The sequence below is a fragment of the Peromyscus maniculatus genome, chromosome 10 (genome assembly GCF_049852395.1).
Source record: "Peromyscus maniculatus bairdii isolate BWxNUB_F1_BW_parent chromosome 10, HU_Pman_BW_mat_3.1, whole genome shotgun sequence".
Classification (NCBI taxonomy): domain Eukaryota; kingdom Metazoa; phylum Chordata; class Mammalia; order Rodentia; family Cricetidae; genus Peromyscus; species Peromyscus maniculatus.
The window spans coordinates 76,730,654-76,752,519 of NC_134861.1; the positions used below are offsets into that span (position 1 = coordinate 76,730,654).

A 21,866-nucleotide genomic window follows, 5' to 3' on the forward strand; every position below is an offset into this window, starting at 1 on the left:
ATTCCTCCAACACCAACCCAGCTCAGAGATGGAGCTGAGGGGATTTGGGCTTGCACTTTTCATTGTTTTTCTCATCTCTCATTATTCATGTTCTCAAGTGTAAAACAGCAGATAATACCGATTTTTCACTATTAACTCGTGATTAGTGGAAGTGTGTTTTAGAAACACCAGATCAACATACAAAGAAAGTAAAACATAATCTGTGTTCTTGAAAGCTATCCAATTTCATTTTATTCATCACCTTTGAGCCATTTCACAAATTAGAAAGCAACCATCTATCCATTTCAGGTAAAGATTATTATACATCTAAAAGCTCCCAATCCTGTTATCAGCATGCACTAGCCAATTTGTTGAGCAAGCATGGATTAGAAGTAAGTGAAGAAATGCCTGTAGTTCAGTGGTTTTTAAACTGTGTTTGTTTTGCTCTCAAAAATATATATTATGTCTTTTAGTGGCATTTTGTGATGATGACTGCTACCAACCTTTAGTGAGAATAGCACACAGACATAACTAAGAATCTTGCAGTACACAGGACAATTCCTCAAGCCCACATACATGCAAGAGAGTTAAGCAATCTAAAACATCAGTTAGTGTCAAGGTTGAGAAGTCCTGCTCAAATAAGGTTATGAACACACAATCATATCCTAAATTTTAAATTCTAACTCTCAAACTACTACTACTACTACTACTACTACTACTACTACTACTACTACTACTACTACTACAAGACAAACAAATAAATCCAGATGGGCTTTACCTTATTACAAATAATGTTACTGCTGTATAACAATGGATAGCTTAAAATGATTTATTGTCTCAACTTTTTTTTTTTTTTTTTTTTTTTTTTGTGAAGAGTCCAGGCACAGCTTAGCTGGGTCCTCAGAAAGGCTTTAGTTGTCATGAACTGTAGGCAAATTTCTCAGCTGAATCTTGACTGGGGAGAGCCTGTCTTCAAGTCCATGTATGTGACAATATTCACTTGTTTATTGATGCTTGAAATATTGGCTTTGGTTTCTTGATTGCTGTAGATCTCAGCAACTTGTCTCACAGCTGCCTCTGTTGGCACCGAACACGTCATTCTTTAAAAGCATTATTGAAAGTCTTCTTGGAAGATGCGTGTTAAAATGTTATAAATGCAATCATCTTCCCAGAGACTGTCTCTACCTCTGAAAAGAGAGCTTTCCATTGGATGCTCTGAATCCAGACAATGAAATCAAAGCTAAGTTCCAGTCCCATACTTTTAGTCTCCAGACGGAGAATAAACATGCAGGATCTGCTGCTTACAATTCTTCTCACTCCATTAAGGGTTATGAAGGCACAGAGCAAAAGAAATGGGGGGGGGGGGACAGGGAAATAAATGTTCTACACCATATGACCAGGAGTGTGGAAGGGCCAGGTACAGAGGAAGACCATGAATTAGGAGCTAGAGAAATCACAGCACTGAACAGCTTCTTAATTAACTCTGTCCCAGGGGCAGAGAAACAGGGATGTGGCCTGATTTCTTCAGGGTTCTTGACTCTTGCCAGCATCTAAAAGGAACAGACCTTTGATCTAACTATATTTAGGGACTGCATCTTTCTAGCACCCATTAAAAGTAATTATAATAAGTTTTATTCAATAGAGATTTGCTAAGAAACTCTGTCCATATACTTAAGTATATACAGATAGTTCATTTCTTGATATTGAATTTTGTTTAGCCCTGCCCATAATTAAGCTAGTTTAATTTTTACTCCTTATTGGAAACTAATTTCAAAGTTGGAATGCTGAGTAATAATAGAAAGGTAAACACTAGAGCAATTATTTGTTAGCAAAGTACTACAGATATTGCTGAGCAAATTTTATGGCTATACTGAATCTTTTATCATTTGTGTTCTCTGATAGTCTATAAACAATCCATGATTTTTCAGATACTATTTCAAAATCTTTCAGTCTTGGACTGTAAAACATATTTGCAATATTTCACAGACGATAGCAGATAATATTATCATGTGTCAGATTGTAAGTGTACTTTGCAATTCCACAGGAGAGATCCAGATTTCTGTTTTTTATAAATTGCTGCACTCAAGATGCATAATTTTGGGGATAAGGGTGGTAGTTATATAGTCAAAAAGAGAAAAAGAGCTTTCCCTTAAATAACTTCCAAGGGTGTTTGCCTTATTTGCACCTTTTGTATATTCACAATGTATAATTTAAAATATTTACTTAGCATCAATTATGTGCCAGAAGCAATATGGGGTAGGATAACATTGCATTAACCTTTATGAGTCTGTTTTCCTTATTTTTTCTGAACATCACTTACCTAGTTTATAGATCCACCCAAGTTTCAAGGATGAAAAGTAGTATAAGAGCTGCTTCACAGTTGTTTCTTTATTTACCTCGGTCTACTTGGCTAATGGTGCAAAATGTGATCACCTTCCAGCAATGAACCTTAAATTATTTTCCTTCATCAATAATATCCCCAAATAGCAATACATTGAATACCAATATGAGTTACTAAAAAAGATGATTTCATTCATTCCCCCCCCCCATTTTCTTATAAGCACGATCGATCAGGACCAAAAGAGATGAGGTCTAGGAAGAAAGAAGGGTTAAGATTGAGAAGGGCGGCCAAAGCAGAGAAAGAAGCACCTTGACTGTAGGAGATGAGAAGGTGGTTTGGGGAATGCAGGAGATGAACACACAGCGGTGACTAGAGCAGGAGTCAGAACAGGAAGCATGTGGATTGTAAGGCTTTCAGCATTCCATTTCAGGACTGTGAGTTGATGGGGTCAGGCAGGAGCCTTTAAACAAAGACATCTGATTTTTACTCTCTAACAATGACCTCAGCGAAAAGGCGAGAGGTAGATTGTTGGTATCTACAGAGCAATGCAAAGAGATGATTTCTCTGGTTACAGGAGGAATAGCTGGAGGGACCTGAGGAACCTCCTGCTCAGTGGGGAAAAAGTCAGTTCTAAGGGCTCCATGCTGTGTGACTCCATTTATAGTGCGTCTTTGAAACAATGAAACCCCAGAGGTGGAGAGCTGGTGAGTGGCTGCCTGGAGAGAGAAGTAGACATAATTGGGTATGAATATGAAGAGCTGGCATAATGCATTTCGGTTACAGTTGTGGACCTGTTTTTCCATCTTGAACATGGTGGTAGTCACACACATCTGCACATGAGGTAACATTACAGGGAACTAACAAACACAAACACAGAGATAATTTAATTTTATTTAAAAATGCTAATGTATTACTTTTGTTGGGTGAAGCTCTAACAAAATGTCAGAAGACTGAGTGACTTAAAGGCAGAAATGTAGTTTTTCACAAATACCAAGGTTGAAAGTCCAAGACCAAAGTATCTAAGTCTAGTTTTATCTGACACCTTCTGCTCAAGCTCACAAATGACCTTGCTCTTGCCTTTTCCTCCCATGGTCTTGACTCAGTCTGTGCCTTGTATGAATCTGTTATTAGGACAGTTGCCATTGTAAGGACCAGTCCCCAAAGCACAATTAACCTTAATCTTGCTAAAAGGTCTTGTCTGCAATACAGTGACATTCTTGAGTGACAGACATGAGGCTGGAATTTCAACACTTATGTGGGAGTGGGCACAACTGAGTTCACAGGAGATGAAAACTGAGAAATGTACTGATTGTAATCAGGAACCATGGACCTGTGTCTTATCTTGGCTCTGACATTAAAATTTAGCTATATATGTTATCATCATTCAGAGACTCTGGTTGAAATAATTCCATGTTTTTAAATCTCATATAGGTCTCAAATTCTTTTTAAAAAAAAAAAAGCTTTCAAGTAGAATAAGATCAGGTTACAGAGGGAAATGATATAAAGACTTAGGATGACTATCTCTGTTCCCATCAGTGAACTGATATGTGAGTCTCAATGACATTATTTTTGAGTTAATCTGTCATGCCTATGTTGTTGATATTAGAGTGCATCTATTCAACAGCTATTAATTCAGCACATTCATCTTGTCATTTAATACTGAAAAAAAGTATACTTGTTGCAAGGCAGGAGAGCAACAGTCTTTGTGAGACTGTTTTTGCTTTCTTTTGTTGTGAAACTTGGAATTGAACCCAGGGACTCATAGTTATGAGGTAAGTACTATGTGATTGGGCTATAGCCCCAATCCCAATAATCTTTATCTTTATGGTGCTTTGTGAAAAGAACTTGGTGTGCAGAGAGTCTTATACAAATTTAGAATACTTCCTCATGTGAAGCTCAGGCTATGTTTCCAGGACAATAAGCTCTGTATAGATTTCTTTCATCTTTTATTGACCTCTGAGTTTCGAGTTCAGTCTACAACTTTCATTCTACAATAGGTGTATATATACTTCCTATTATATATTTCAACATTAACTTTACATGATCGTCTAGTTTCTTTTCTATTGCTATGAAGAGACACCATGACCAGGGCAACTTATAAAATAAAATGTTTAATTGGGTGCTTTCTTAGCGTTTTGGAGGTTGGGTCTATGACCATCATGATGAGGAACCTGGCAGCAAGACAAGCTGGCAGGGTGGTGCTGGAGCAGTAGCTGAGAGCTGATGTGTTGAGACAACAATGATGATGCAGAGAGAAAAAAAGAGAGATAACTAGCAATGGTGTGGGCTTTTGAATCCTGAAAGCCCACTCCCAGTGACACACTTTCTTCAAAAATACTTTACCTCCTAATCCTTCACAAAAAGTTCCATAACTGGAAACAAAGACTCAACTACATTAACCTATGAGAGCCATTTCCATTCGAACTACTACAGTGACCCTGTTTTCTCTGTCTCTCCCTCTGTCCCATTTTATTCTCAAAACTAAGTACTTACTATTTTTTAAAAGAGATTGTTAAATCATTCATGCCCAAATATCCTGACATCTATATTTTTGAAATATTTTATGGATAAATTATTTTTAAAAATATTTTATAGTAATTTATAATTCTTTTTTTTATGCTAGAGATTAAACCTAGCTCCTTGCACATACTAAACACATGGTCTGTCTACCAGTGAGCCTTATCTCCAACCCATGTTATTCTTTCTTGAAGGAAAAATTGTTTCATGTTCGAGACCAATAGTAATCTGATTATCTTCTGCAGGAGGCTGAGATAAAGGGAGACATAAAATAGTATTGGGCCTCAGAGGCTTGGTGAAAAGATAAACTTTATAATTTGACTTTAGATAGCCTAGCTTCTCTTGTTATATAATGCAGGAAATCAGTCACCTGTCTAAGGCAGATGTTGCTTTTTAAATCTCCTGATATACTATGCAGTAAATTAAGATAATCTGAATTTGATTATAATATTATTATTCCTGAATACTTAACATGTATCAGATACTGAAATAAATATAGAATTGCAGTCACTGAAGTCGGCCGACTTCCCCAAGCACTTCAATTCCATGACTGCTTATGGAAAGCAGGGTTTGTCCTGTGAAAATGAAAACAGATGGGGAAAAGTGAAGGGGTATTGTGCTATTACTTTATCAGTGTAGAAGGAGGAGGGTAGGAATTGTTGCCAATGACTGTACAGATAAATCAATTGCTGGGTAAGTGAGGACATATTACTGATTTCTGAGTCTGAAGACTCCTGGAAAACATTTGCTTTAGAAATGATCAAGAAGAGTTCTGTTTCCAAATCTGTATCACAGAATGCTTTGGCCTGATTCCTCAAACACAAGCTCTCAAATATGGCTCTCCTGTCTGTTGTCAATGAAGAAAGGAATTCTGAAATAGGAATATTGCCTATTTCTCTCCGGGTCCCGCCAAGCCCCGCCAGTCCGACAGCACTCTTATAAAATAAACACACAGATGCTTACATTATTTAAACTGTTTGGCCTAATGGCTCAGGCTTCTAGCTATCTAGTTCTTACATCTTAAATTAATCCATTTCTATAAATTCTTAACTTGTCACGGGACTCGTGGCTTACCGGCATCTTCACATGCTGTTTGTCATGGTGGGTGGCTGGCAGTGTCTCCTTCCGCCTTCCTGTTCTCTCAGTTCTCCTCTCTGTTAGTCCCACCTATACTTCCTGCCTGGCCACTGGCCAATCAGTGTTTTATTTATTGACCAATCAGAGCAACACATTTGACATACAGACCATCCCACAGCATTTTAGTGCAACCAGGAGTAGATACAACCTTGTCCTTCTGCGAATGTCAGTGTATGCTTATTTGTCTAGATATTATACACTTACATGTGTTTCGAGTAAATATTTAAGGAACATTACTTATGGTTCTTGTATAAAAATGTATTTAGTTTCATCACAAAACATCAGTTTATTTACTTAAAGAAAAGAAAAGTGATTTTTAAAAAGTAATTTGGGGGTGAGGGTCTTCATAACCTCAAATTGTTCTTTTTTTCTTCAGTTTGAAATTATATCAACTCAGTCTATTATAGTGTTGTTTGATATGTAAACAACATTGCAATACATAAAGTAAAGTATGGCTGCTAAAATTAATTTATAAATTAAAAAATACATAATTCTATAGAAACACTTTGTTTCTTGAGCCTGTAGATCAGTAGTTTTCTGATGATAGTCTTGTGGATGTTAAATTACATAAACGGAACATTAACACTTGGATGTTCAATCTTTCTATGTCTTCTGGCATGGATGATCACAGAGTTTTATCCAAACTTAGCAAAGTTACAGTATAATGAAGATACTGCATTACACACATAGATCTCCTGAAAATTCTTTTCAAAATAAAGCTCATGTAATTATCCTATCGCTTACACAGCATCCTGATTCCTTTTCTCCTTGCTGATGAAATACCTGAAAGGAGAGGAGGAAGTGTTTGTTTGGAATCACAGAGGAGAGGTGCCGCCCCTCATAGCAAGAGAGACATGACAGCAGAATCAGCTTCCAGCCACTGCAGCCGGGGGAACAAGTGAACACTTGGGCAGACCAGGGATGGGGAAGAAGGGGTCAGGTCTATAATCCTCCTCAAGACCTGTGCAACAGCATCAACCTTTCACCAAGCAGGCCTCACCTCCTTCCTGGAGGACCATACAACACCAATGACTGAAGACTAAGTTTTCAATCACCAGAGTTTGTAGGGAAAATTTTACATCAAAATCAAAATGCCTATTACATGGCAGATAGTGTATTTGCATGAGAAAAAAAGGAGTATGTAATTTCCTTGTCCTCAGAAAGAATCACCGAGTTTAAATATGACTGTGACAGATGATTTAATTTATCTATCAGTTGTCTATATGCTGTACGCTGATCATTGTTTAGAAGCAATTGTAATATAACCTTGGTTTTCCTCGAACTTTAATATCAGTTACACAACACTTCTGTAGTGTCCTGTTCCTGTTTTTAAAACTGAGCAAGTGCAATAGTTAGCAGTCCTGTCAGTATTAAAGCAGCTACATCCCAAAGAGTGGTTGTTTGACTTCACAAGATGTGAAAAATAAAGTAGAATGGCTTGCTTATAAGATGACTGAGGAAGCCGGACATTGGTGGCAGACGCCGTTAGTCCCAGGAGGCACAGGCAAGTGGATCTCTGTGAGTTCAAGACCAGCCTAGTCTACAGCTCAATTTCTCAATTTCTAGGACAGCCACCTGGGATTGAGAAGCCCTGTCTCAAAAAAAAAAAAAAAACCAAAGATTCTTGAGTAAAGTCTTTGCTTCATCCACTTGGATGTTGTCACTGTAGCATCTCGTTCTGATGGTTTCATTCTTAAGTTAATTTTTAATTTTATAAAAGACGAATGCTGGAATATTTACTCAAGGGTGGAGTTTATTTTTATACTTGGAAAGCAATGTAATAACCTACTGTTGTAAATATACAATGCCAGAAACAGACAAACACATTTATGTTGTTCAACAATCTTAAAACTATTGAATAACAATGAATTTATAATGTTCAGCAGTTTTGATGACAGTGACTTGTCACATAATCTGCCTACATTGCAGATTCTTTTATTTCAGTGTTAACTACTAATCTTAAATCTCATATCACAGAGTGCACAGTATACATATCTATATTTCTCTATGCATATGTATAGGTTACAGAATAAGTACAAGTTAAAGAGGCTGCAGCAGAGGTCACAAGGGTTTCAGCAGCGGGCTGCAGAAGAGCCTAACTAAGAAAAGAAAGAGCTAGACCAGAACTTGCAGGAAGCCACCCCCAGGGCTGCTGGAATCAGGTTTGAGAGGGATGCTGCAGACAGAAGTCAGCTGCTAGATTTAAGACTGAACTTGGTCTGAAGCAGGCAATAGATTAGGAGTAGAAAACAGTGGGTCAGATCTAGGAACAGAGTGGCAAATAGGTGGATGGGCAGACAGTCGAGTAGGTAATAGAGCTCAAACAAAGCTCCAGGAACAACTTAGGGAGGCCTTGGTCTTTGACACACACCAGATATGTGATGATGGGTTGATGTGGGCCCATGCTATCACAGTATTAAGTAAGCATTGACCAAGTTAGGGAGCCCAACAGAGAGTTATGCCATTTCCTTGGTCTGAAATGTCTAATAAGATCTGGGGCTCGTTTCCCTGATATGATTTTAATATGCTATGTCTCCCCTAGTCTCAATTCACACCAATAAATTTATAGACTGGGTCCATTTTTTTCCCAGGAATAATTCAGTTGATCAGCTTCTTCTGGGTAGGTGGTCCCTGACTGATGGTACAGTTTCTGGGACATCCTAGGGTTTGCAGTCATCATCTTCCCTCAAAATGAAGTCAAAAGCTGCTTGTAAGGTAGAGTGTTCAGGTACAATGCACAGCCTGGAAATAAATAAGTAAACAAACAAAACCCCAAACCACTGTCTCATATATTACAGAGTAAATAAGAACAGGGCATAACCTGATTGCCGTTACTCCTTCCCAGTTTCGGAACATAAGCAAACAGTTTTTCAAAAATAACCAAGAACAGTAGCCACCCTGATAGAGGACCTTGCTTTTTATCAGTTTCTTAGAAATGTGCATATATGCATGGGAAATATAAATTCTAAGCATCCACAATCAAGTTATTTTATAGGCCTGTCACATATGGTATATTTTTGACACTTGAAAAATTACATCAAACGTTTATCAGTTCATCAGAGAAGATGGAGTCAAACTAGTCATGTTAATGCCTAGAAATTAGCCATGTTAATACCCGGATGAAATTGGCTGCCCCTCCATCACCAAGCACAGTGAAAAGTATTGAATAGATACTCGTGGCTGCTCAAGAAAATTAGAATATATGAAATTTGCATGCTCAGCCCTAAACAGGACATTTTTACCATCCCTTTAAGATTCAAGGAACACTCTGGAAGAGGGGCCAAAAAAAATGGAAAAGCCTGGAAGATAGGGAGAAGAGATGCAAACTGCTGTCTTCAGAGCTTGACACAGCCATTGCAGTTATGATTTCATAGCAGCTGTGGTTGCTTATGTTGGGCCTGCACAAGGCTGGTCTAATCAGCAGCTATTCCTGGATGAAGACAGGGCTCATGGGACATCCCTCTGCCCGATGAACTGCTGGCAACTGGTAAATTCTAAGTGACAGAAATTCACGGCCTTTGTGCACCAAGAGTGAGCCCACCAGGCTCCAATGGATACTTTCAAATTTTTACCTAGGTAGACAGTCCTGGTCAAACTCAGTGGGTCACAAAATAAAAAGGTCTGAATGTGGGAAAGTGGCCTTTAAGGATGAAGGACAACAGGTAGGAGAGAAAAGAGAACAGGGACTGAGAGAGAACAGAATATCATAAAAACAGGCATGAAATTGTCAAAGATCAAGTTTAATTGGTTAAAAAAATGCTGGTTTATTACCTCTGAGTTCCATAAGACTAGAAGTCTCATTTCTCTGTGTCTCATTTATGAATTGAGATTAACAGAGCACTCTTTGGCACTTAATAAATTAGAAAAATAGCAGAAACACAATATTTCATTGCTCATGTGTATACTGAACATTATTTTAGGCACCAAGGGAGTTCCATTATGTAGTAGGTCTGAGCCCACCGGGGAATTAGAAATGTCATTAACAAAATGGGTAATCCCCATAAGGCCTGCATCCTCTACCCTGAACTAAAGTGAGCCAGGTGCTCTGTCATAGGTCAACTGCTGCCTCTCCATAGCCCAAGTTTGGCTGAGTGGAGGGGACTCTACAGCAATACCTGTGTCCTTTTCCTCTTATTTTGACTTTGTAACCCTGGAAAACTACTGAGTCACTTGATGCCTCAGTTTCACCATCTTAAAGTGAAGATTATGGATGGTAGTTCTCACAGGCCTGTTTTCAGAGTTAGAGCAGTCTCTGAGATGTGCTCACAACACTGCTTAACCCACAATAGATGCTCGGGAAAATCCCACTCTCTCTGTGCCACAGGATAGCCTTTAAAAAGTACACGAGCAGTTGTTGGCTCCAATTAATACCAAAATTCATTATGTGTTTACCCAGCTATAAATATGTGTAAATGTTCACTATACTTGCAGCAACAGCTTTGTCCTAATGGACAGGGAGAGATTTTGATAGATCTGGACTGAAATCCAGGTCCTGCCACTCATATTACATAAAGTTGCCAGGTATGAAAACTTGCAGGATTTAGACATGGGAGAATTGATTGACTTGACTTCTATCTACCAGCTTGCCTGTGAAGATGAGCATAACCACCCAAAGTGTATTTGGAGCATAATTAAAGCATAGGGAAAATAATCATCATGATAAGTGAAGGTGCCCCAAAGTAATGGGAGCATAATTAAAAGCATAAACAATTTAGTGGTGTCTGGCTTTGTGGTGTCTAACGTAGATTTTTTTAAAGACAAGTACCTTAAAATCTTTATTTTCACTTATTATCATATATAATAAAGCCATTACAATTTCATGTTTATTAAAACACTTAATTTCCTCTATTTACAATAAGGATGCTATCCTAAGGGAGAACTAGGAGATGTAAATGTATCAAATTACAGAAATAAATATCCCTCCACATAGCCGATAGTCTATAGTATTCCACTCTCATGCGGCCATGCAGCCAACTCTTACAAATGAATTCTGAAAGGAACTGGATAATTTCTTGATGGGTAATATCAATGTTTCACTTTTAAGACTGTGCCTAATCAAATACGCTACCACCTCTTGCTATCCACAGGGGTCAGGGAGAACATCTTTCTACCCTGAGTATTGCACGCATAGCCAAAAGCCATGCTCAGCACCGGGATGGTTTTAGCTTTCTTGTTTCTTCTATCGAGCCCTTGGGAGGATTGCTCTAGTAATGGACCTTGGATTCAAATGAACACTTGGCGAGTGCAGAACACAAAGTGCTTTTGCAGTCAGCCAGAATATTGTCTACTGAAATGAGGCTAATACAAAAGAAACATTTGTAACAGGAAAGCCATGAAGAGAGTAATGCATTGAAGACAGGGAAGAGGAAAATGGAGAACTGAAAAGAAAAGCCGTAGGTTTTTCATGAGTAGAAGGAGAGGTGGCTGTAAAGTGAAATTCACATCAAGATGACATAGCTGTCTTTTCTGTCTTAAGTATTAAATCTTTAAAAAGCTGTTTATTCCAAATGACAGATGCCATATAATCAAGGATAGTAATGCCTTCCTAGAATATCTTTATTCCTTCAGCATTGTCTTAAATGATTAAATAAGACTAATAATTGTAGACGCATAAAGCAATTCAGGATGGCAGACTTTTTTCCCTGTTCCTGTGTTGATTTCTGATGCTAGGGATCAAACTCGGGACTTCATACATGCTAGAGAAGCATTCTACTGCTGAGCTAAACCAACAGCTCTTGCTTGCTTCACACAGGCTCTCACTGTGCAGCCCATGCTGGCCTATAATTCGTGATCATCTGGCCACTGCCCCCGCCCCAAGTACTAGAATCTCAGATATGTACATAGCCAGAGGTGAGTTTTCATAGCAAAGTATTATAAACATGAAATATGCAACAAGAGAAGAACAAGTTGCCAGGCGGTGGTGGCGCACGCCTTTAATCCCAGCACTCGGGAGGCAGAGCCAGGCGGATCTCTGTGAGTTCGAGGCCAGCCTGGGCTACCAAGTGAGTTCCAGGAAAGGCGCAAAGCTACACAGAGAAACCCTGTCTCGAAAACACCAAAAAAAAAAAAAAAAAAAAAAAAAAAAAAAAAAAAAAAAAGAGAAGAACAAGTCACTTCCTGTTTGTATGATGATGAGTCACTTACTATTTGAGATCATGTTTTCTCATTTTAAAATGGATAATTCGTAATATTAATCTCTCTATATTTTTGGTCATAATTAAGTGTATTGCAAAACATCAATCACTATAAAATCATCATTGTTTTCACATTTTTCTGTTTGTAGATTCTACAAAACATGCACTAACATTCTAAGTACTAATAGTTTAAGATAGACTGGAGGAAAAAATTAAAGAGAATAAGTCAGATAATAAAAATTGCATAAGCTATAGACATTACCTATCAAGAGTCAGAAGAATGGGGAGGAATTTGTTGGCATGTATGTGTCGGTGGGTAGTGTAAGGCTATGAAGGGAAACTCAATATGGCATTTTATTTAGCTATTATTATGAAACACACTGGGAAAGGTAAGGATGGTAAATAGCAAAACATTCAACTAGGATAAAATGCTAAATGTAAGTAGTCACCCAAACTTACTTTTTCACACAGTAGCCTTTCCAAGATTCACAGCACACGGACACTTAGCCCACAGTCTGATTAGGTTTGCTCTGTCTTCAGGTAAGATTGTACAGTAGCATCCATGGAGACAGTGTCACTTCAACGTTTCCTTATGGAAGACCAAGACGCTCTCATAGCATGTGATGGGGGCTGGAACCCAACAGGCAATGGCATTTCTGAGGGTTCCGAGTTTTCCTTTGTCATTAGCTGTCAGTAAGACAAGTTCTTTCCCAACCTCAAGGGACATTATGGATGCCACTCGCACTTACTCTTCTAGAGCTGGCATCCCACAGTACCCATGGGATGCCAGCAGAGCAGTGAGCCGAAAGGGGCAAGGAGGAGAGCATAGGGGGTCGTTAAAAAATGACTGTTACTCTGATTAAATTCCAGCAGAACTGGAGAATTCCCACTTTTAGACCATTCTCAGTGACACAGTTCTTAGGGAAGAAATTATATTTTGATTCTTAGAATTAGGTTGTCTGTATTGAGCTGAGTATTTTTTTTTCAAGAGCGTATTTGCTTTACTATAACTGTATTGATTTACAGCCACTTTTCAGAGAAAGACATTCATTTTCTCAGGTTCTGGACTCTTTGTGTTGTCTATTGGTTTTCTTTAGTGGTAAGCATAGATTCATTTATAAGATAAATTTTCTAGACTGGTCATTAAGAGACATTTAGCTGTCATATGTTATTTCATTTGCATAGTCTTCCCCATTTTTACTGATCCTCTGCCTCTACTGCTTCCTTATTTGACCTATCTTCAACGTTCGTCTGTCTTAACTTAGAGCGCAGTTACCCTGGGAAAGGCCGACTTCTGAAGAAATAATTTTAACAAAACACATGCTAGTGTATAAGTCAGGCTTGGGGAATTTGGGAAGGATCTTTGATGGAATTGGATGTCATGTAATCTGTGACTCAAAGGAGAGATAGGGGCATAGTGAGATGGAAACGGGGCAGCAAGACCCTGTGACAGAGAAGGACACTGCAGTTGCTGGACTTTGGTCCTGTGTGGTTTAAATGATGATGGTTAAAACGGTGAGAGTGTTCAGAATGACCTGCAGAAGCTCACAAAGGTCTTTGAGCCTGAAGTAGAAAAGTTTGAGGTTTTTTTTTTTTTTTTTGAGAATATGCAGAAACTATTTCAGAGTTTGAAAGGGAGAGGAACACCATTCAGTTTTTACTCTAAGAAATACCTCTGGGAAAGTAAGAAAATGCTCCGAGTGAGTTAATTTTAGAAAAAGAGAAGAAAAATCATGATTTTTATTTTACTGTGTTTTATTACATGGTGCTATTATTTCTAAAATGTTTTGCGGTGATGATGTAGTCTTCAAAATACTGGCTCGCTTACTGGAATGCAGCGATACATACCAAATATATGCTAAAAGATCTCTTTGAAAGTGTCAAGGCTGGAGTCACCACAAGCAAAAATCCTGGAGGCCCCTCTTGTGCATATGTACAACTACCTACTTTTATACAGAAAATAATCGCTGAACTGGTCTCCCTCCCAGTTACGTGCTAATTAAAATACCCAGTATTAAAAAAGACATTCATCTTGAAAGCATTCTGCACTGCCTGTATAATTCTCGACAAAGAAGACAATTGAAAACTGTGTCTATTTTAAAAGTCTTTTCCCCCCTCTAGCCCAAAGAGGTTCGAAAAACAATCTGAGCATAAGATTATTTAGCTAATAACAGGTAACTCCACGAATCTCCATTTATACGTGATCGAACTTAAAAAGACAAAGAACGAGCAAGGCTTTGTGTGAAATAAAGACTACAGCTTATTATCAATGAAAAGATTATAGTTCCTGTCAAAAGCTTCACAGTTCCTCTAAGAGGTTCCTCCACAAGTACAAATGAGAGCTAGCTTTATTTAAATTAAAGAGAAAACACATGAGATTCACTTTTAACTATTGCCTTAACATTCCCCCAGTAGCGAAAAGTTAAAAAACAAAAACAAAAAAAAACCCTATCATTTGAAAAAAAAATTACCTGAAAAATATTCAAAATATCATTGCATCCCAGTGATGACATATTCACATGAATTTTTAAAAATAAATGCTTAGCAGTGTTAAATATTTAATTTTCAATTTATTTTTACCTCCCAATGATGTTTTCTATGTATTTTTGCAGATATCTAAATATGTTTTAGTCTCGTTTTGTTGTTTCTAATCTAAAGCATTGAGTTCATTTAACATTTTGAAACATTTTCTTAAAAGTTAGTTAATCCGTAGCAAACATCAGAGTTAATCATTGTACTTTATGAACCCTGAGTTTATTTTGGAACAATCAAACACTAAACAGGATGACCATTCTACTCTGCTGTAGCTGTCAGGAAAATACTCAAAACCCTACTGTGTTCGCTCACCAATGGTGATGGACTCTGGGTGCAGCAGTGACTAGGGAAAGAAAGGAAAAACTATACAAGTTTCAGATAGAAGAAAGAGACACACATACAGCCAAGCTTCGCAATTTGGGGTATATAATATACTTGGGAGAGGAACAGAAAAGAGACGCTCTGCCTTCTTGTCTCAATTTGAAGCAGTTGTAGTTATAATAGCCTACATTACCATTCTCCCTGTCCACTTTTCTTTCATATACAAAGAAAACAAAGAGAAGGCAGAAAACTGAGAAGGTAAGGCAAACAAAGAAAACACGAAGTCAGAGAGCCTCACGATAGGAATGCTACGATTACAGTCATTTGATGTTTGGAAATCAATATCCTCTGCCTCTGGCATATCAGTGCTGGATTGGGAAGTTTTATGTACAGCAAAGTCTTTCTGATGAATGTGGGATCTCTCCTGAGGCAACCACCGAGGGTTGACAGTCAGACTTTTATCACTCTAAAGTTAGTTTACATCAGGTAGACCACGGATGACCGCAAAAGTGTCAAGGACTCTCCAAAACTTTTTAATATGAGTTAAGCTTACACTAGTTAAGCTAGAGCCAGTGAGTGCCTCTGTACTCTCCTGTCAGTAAGTGAAGTTGGTAGTTTTGATTTCTAGTGCTACAAATTCAGTGTGTATATGTAGTGCACTTTGACTACCCCACAGTAAGAACGTAAATATATTTGCCCAGAAAGAGAATTCTGTTAAGGAGTATTCCCTTATTGAGAGTGGATAACTTTGATGTGCTTCCCATTCATTTATCACTAACCTCCTTTACTTGGCACTTAGAATACATTTACTCATATAGAAAAATATTCTTTAAAATGATGTAGCAATATAACTTCTTAGGAAGTACTTGCTACTTACATTAGCAAGCCAAGTTTGATTGTTTTTTAAAGTTGGGTTGTGGATGAATTTCTAAACAGTCTTATTAAATAAAAAAACAGAGTCAAATATAGGGGTGAAAGCCTTAGAGATCAGGGAAATAAGAATAGCCACTAGCCACCAACCTTACCTCACCAGTTCTGCAGCTTCCAAATGCGAGCTACTTCCTGTCTACTCATGTCTTTATATGCCTTGCTTTTCTTCCCTCTCATTGGCTCTTAGCCCAGCTACCTCACTTCCTTGTCACTGCCTGTCTGTACAGACCTCCAGGTCTCTATGGTTGGTACTGACATAAAAGGCATGTGTCACCACTCTTGGTTCTGTTCCCTAGTATGGCCTTGAACACACAGAGATCCTGTCTGCTAAGTGATAGGATTAAGGGCATGTGCTACCTGGTTTTGTTTACTTAAAATGGCTGGCCTTTCCCCCCTGATCTGCAGGCAAGCTTTATTTATCAAAGCACAAATAAAATATCACCACATTTCAGCACAAATAAAATACCACCACATTGGGTTAGTGCTAAAAGTGTGTGAGTAGACCATTAAGGTGCTAAAGTGATGTGTAGTAAGAGATTATAATCAGAATTGCTCTTTTTGAGATTATAACATAATTACAATATTTTCCGCTTCCCTCCTCTCCCTCCTACCCAAGCCATATACTACCCCATGCTCTCCTTCAAATCTGTGGTCTCTTTTCTCATTGATTGAGTGTGTAAAATCTCCATTTTTGTCCTCTCCCTCTCATTTTATTATTTTGCCTTTGTCATATTTAGAAACTTACATTCTCTAATATATTAATTATTATAAGGGAGGATTTATTTTGGGTCATAGTTTGTTCCTTGTTTTCTAGCATGGCCAGCAGGGCATGATAAGGGTTGAATCTGTCCAAGGCAATGGGAGTCTGAGTCAGCTTGCTCACACCTTTCTCCTTGAATCAGAGAGCTCCTCTAGCACCTGACAAAGATATAACCCATACCGTCCCCCCAGCTGGCCCTACTCCTTCTAGCTAAGCATTACTTCCTACAGATTCTACACAAACTAGGGTCACTATTCATTGACCAAGTTTTTACAAATGTGGTGGAATCTTCACTTTCAAACCATAACATCTAATATGAGTATAATATCTTATCTAAATTTTTTCCATATCAAGTTTGAAATTCTAATTAGAGGGTTTAAGGTTTTAATTCTCTGTTGACAGAAAGCATTAAGAAGTTCACAGAGTTTCACTGCGCTCTAATTTTGTTTTCTGTGATTTAGAGTTGAAAAAGAAACAACCTCAAAAGCCTGTGTTTGGCAGTCATCAATGGCTGTTTTGGTACTCAGTGGCATTCTGACACCTCAGTACTGGCATGCTTTTGTCATGTTTAAAATGAAAATGAGTTCATGGATTTCTAGTTCCTTCATATTCTCTCAACAGTCAAATATAAGTGATTTCTAGTCTTGGGACTTCCTGAGGTCCGATTATGAGCAAGCCATGTAGGTGTTTTGTTTTGTTTTTTTCCACCTGTGTTTCAGGAATGTCTACCACAGGCTCCCTGGGCATGGGAAGCACAACCACCAGCACCACTCTCCGGACCACAACCTGGAACATAGGGAGGAGTACCACGCCATCCCTGCCAGGCAGACGGAACCGCAGTACCAGCACACCGTCCCCAGCTGTGGAGGTGCTGGATGACATTACCACACACCTGCCATCTGCAGCCTCCCAAATTCCAGCTATGGAAGAGAGCTGTGAAGCTGTGGAGGCCCGGGAAATAATGTGGTTTAAGACCCGTCAGGGGCAAGTAGCAAAGCAGCCCTGCCCAGCAGGAACCATAGGTGAGCCTGCCTCTGCCAGCCTGTCCCGGCCCCGCCTTAATTTTGTATTCATGCGTTCATATTACGTTTTTTCCCCCCCTTTCCTTTCTTTCTTTCTCTCCTCTTGTCTTCTTTCCTCTGAGTTCTCTTCCTTTTGTTGTTACCATCTATTTTATTTATTACAATTTGATTAGGTTATGAGCTCAACCAAATGAGTGCTGTATGATCAGCATTTGATAACAGAACCTGCAGAAGCCACAGGTGAGAATTTGGTAGAAATACCTTTGTATAACAGTTTGCCGTGTTAGCTCTGGGGGTCGGATGATGCTCCACAGAGCCAGGCCCTCCTTGCAACATCCCTCTACTGTCATTGGATTGTATCCAGGTTGTTTTGTGTTTCTCAACGGTGGGTAAATATTGGTAGCAGAAGTTGAGCTGTGTGCTCTTCTACAGAGCATGATGACCATGGATCACACCATGGATTACATTTAAAAACGGAGAAAGCATGAATATCTTTTTCACCAACTACATAGTTATTCTCTAGTGGCTAAAGGCATGTGACATGGTCATGGGCCTGCTATCAGGAACTATCTCCCACTCACAGCATCCAATAAAGAACAATCCCCTGTGCTTCTTCTAGGAGATAGTTAAGAACTAAATACCTCTGAATCTGTTTTATTTCTGCTATAATTTATAATATTCCCAAGGTGAAGTCATATTTACCATTTTTAAGACAAATACACTGCCTTGCTTGACATTTGTGTTCACCTTCATAATACTTGACACACTGAAAATATTTGCATTATTTCTCAAAATATATGAATGAAATAAATGTACAGTTGCTGTATATACATATATTCCTATAGACTGTCTTTGGACATTATTCACTTATTTTCTTTAACCATGTGGGTATGTTACCCCAGATTCCATAATATACTGAGTGTTGGTAACACTAGAGAGTCTTGTTTAATATAAGCACCCATTTTTCATTTTTAACAAAGTGCTTAAAAACTCAGTGCCATTCTTTTTTTTTTTTTTTTCTGAAAAAGGATGCGAATATGTGTTTCTAAAGTTATCTGTTACATTGGACTCAGAAAGCTATTTAAGACTTCCTTCTTTCTTATATCTAAAGTCAGTTTCTTCCTCTCTGAAAGAGAGGTGAGAGCAGCCTTGGTGCTCTAGACACAGCCTGTGAGCATCAGTGAGAACCTGCATTTGAAGGCACTTAAACTACTGAAATAGATTAGTATTGTGAAAATTGGGGAGGAGTTTTAGTGGAACCCTTCTAAAGCTCTCCCAGGACTTAAATGGTACTGCCAGTATACCGAGCCCCAATTTCATAGCTCTCTGTATTCTCATTAGACCCCAAGGCCAGGCCCACACAGGTTCTCATGGAATTCCAGTTATAGCTGCTGCACTTTAGACACAGCTCCATTCAGATCCACCCTCTATTCCTCTGCCAGGGATGCTTTTGTGAAACTGCAATCTTACCATTCTTTTCTTCTTAATGATCTTCACTAATTTCTAGCATAGTAGACAAGGGATTTAACGATCCAGCTTCCTTGCCTTTTCATTGTGTTAATGTTGACGTCTCCCAAAAGCCATATGTTTCCTCTCCTCAAAATGCCCTTTCCTATCTTGTTTTCCTGACAACCTTTATTGCTTACCCCTGCAGACTCAAACAAAAGGTCCATGAAGACAAGCTATCCAAGGTTGTAATTCATGAAATTCTTCCCTACATCCACCATGGTTGCCAACAAGACTCTAAAAACGTTGAATACTTTTAATTTGTTGTTTAACATTTGTCCAATGCCATTTACTTTCAAAATATTGTATCTGAGTTTAATAGACACTACTTCAATACAATTATCGAATTTTTATTCTTGCTTATACATATGCATAGCGAAGACTCGAAGTTATTCTAAGAAATGTGATTTGAGTATTTGAAACAGGAGTGTTAACTTTGTTTCTATAGGTGTGTCAACTTATCTATGCCTTGCTCCTGATGGAATATGGGATCCCCAAGGACCAGATCTCAGCAACTGCTCTTCTCCTTGGGTCAATCATATCACACAGAAGGTAAATATGAAACCCACAAGGCAGGCTTAGCAGGCTCTGTCTCTTGGTTGTTGATGACTAGTGCCGAAAACCAAATAGGATACTTTTAAAAGTAAATCCACAACAGTTCTTTCATTTTAATAGAATTTCAATGTAAAAGACAACCTCTAACACATTATGTGCTAATTCCAGGATTCTGTTGTTTTTAAATTACAAATCTATGAACTCACTCTAAGGCAGGCATTATTATATTTATAATGAGTTTATTATTAATCACATTTCTATCATACCATGAGCTGTATACAGATACAAACATCCAAGAGGCACTACCCATTAAGCAAGCAATTTTTTTTTTTTTTTGCAAGCAGAATTTTAAGCATACATACATTTGGATTTTTCTTCTGGAAATAATAAAATAATGTAGAAAGCTCTACCTCTGGAATCCTAAGCCACTTGCTGAATGTTTTGTAGCCTAATCATCTATCAGTGCTAAAAGTACACACATGTGTGACAAGATCTTCACACTCAAATTTGAGTTTATTCAGTTGCAATATGTTGAACATTTTTATTATTAATGTGCTGTGGGGCTTCGAATTGATTTCATTACAAACAGAGACCAGATGTGCATTTATGCCAAAAGGGCTATGGGAAGGATCCTTATTACAACAATTTATGTGGATTTATGCACTCCTAAAATGGAGAGTCCTTCTATAGCACATTAGCCATGCTATGGAATTTCTGAAATTTTCCCCCTGAAAAATATTACAAATGATGGCCTTCCTAAAAGCCTGCCAGTGCCATTTACTCTTTTCTGTATTTGTTTTTAACCAGGCTTATCCTCAATAATATTTTGTATAATAATCCATAAATACCTACCCAGCAGATCATTTTGCCAATGAGCCATAACTATCTGTGCACCGTCAATCAAGGAAGAACTGTGGTTTTACTGACCCTGCGATTCTTTTACATATGCATCTCCATACTTGTTGCTATTCATAATGATGCTTCTCCAATTTCAGCCCTGTTCCTGCCACAGCTTTTATGTCCTTTGATTTTATTACAATGTAGCTCAGACCCCGGGGCAAATAACTCTCACTGGATGTGACCAGACTAAGAGATCAGCAGCATATCTTTTTACATTAGCAACTTAAAAAAAAAAAGTTCCCTAGATACTTAGCCCAGGGGTTAATATAAATTCAATAATAATTCACCTAGAAAGCTGAGTGTTTTCATGATAATTTCTGAATATGGTTGGGCTATTTCATTGCAGAAATTACCGGGTGACTTGAACCGATAATGATAGTTAATTCCCTTCTTTCCTCTGCAGCCCTGCTAATCTTAGGACAAAAGAGATAATTCCTTTTAAAGACCAGACAGCTGTTGCCCATTTGATTCATGGAGGACATGTTTTTGTCTTATAATAAATAGGTCTTGTTCATCCGGAGCGTTTCTGTTTAATCCTGATGGGTCTATGGAGTTAGGATAGATTATAATTACATTCAAATTAAAGAATTTAGTCAACTGGAATTTATAACAATGAGTTAAGTTTATAAAGTCCTCAGAATTATCTTTTGAAGCTGTCTCCAGCAGCCTTCATCAGGGAGGCTCCGGGAGGCTGCTTCCGATTGCTTCCGATTGCCCGCTCTGTGTGTCTTTGACACAATCTGCTTGCACATGCACTGGCCAGCCTGTGACTCAACCATTCTCACTTTCACAGCCACATGGACTCACTAGCAGGCTCTCTTCACTTTGACCACCCTTCCTTCCTGGCTGTGTCTGTTTTATCTGCCACTCTGAGTATGACTAATACCAGGATTGAGTTCTTTTCCCTACTTCCTCACTCCCTTTCCTTCCCCTTTCCCATCTCCTCCCCTCCCTTCCTTTCACCTTTCCATAGCATCTCCTTTGTGCTCATCGTCCCCTACTTTTTTTTTTTCTGCCATTGTGTCTTGTTTTGTTGTTTTGTTTTCCTGCTAGGTTAGAAGGTAGAAGAAAAAAAATTAATATTATATTGCCCCCCCCCATCTCACTGAAACAGAGTAGTTGTCTATCTGTGTAGAAAGCTTGGGAGTGAAAAGTTCCCCAAAGCATGATGCCCCTCTGTCTTACCTTATTTGGCTATCATAACAAAATGCACAGACTACATGGATTAT

At 38.4% G+C, this 21,866-nt stretch overlaps 1 protein-coding gene across 24 annotated transcripts in view; it reads left to right on the top strand.

Moving 5' to 3' along the window:
• The window catches only part of Adgrl3 (adhesion G protein-coupled receptor L3), a 747,948-nt gene that overhangs the window by 557,812 nt on the left and 168,270 nt on the right, over window positions 1-21,866 (top strand). For all 24 annotated transcript variants that reach the window (XM_076546498.1, XM_076546504.1, XM_076546503.1 and 21 more), the window contains 2 exons: window positions 17,374-17,676; window positions 19,631-19,734. In XM_076546498.1, the coding sequence (XP_076402613.1) occupies window positions 17,374-17,676; window positions 19,631-19,734 (407 nt within the window). The remainder of the gene's footprint in view (window positions 1-17,373; window positions 17,677-19,630; window positions 19,735-21,866) is intronic.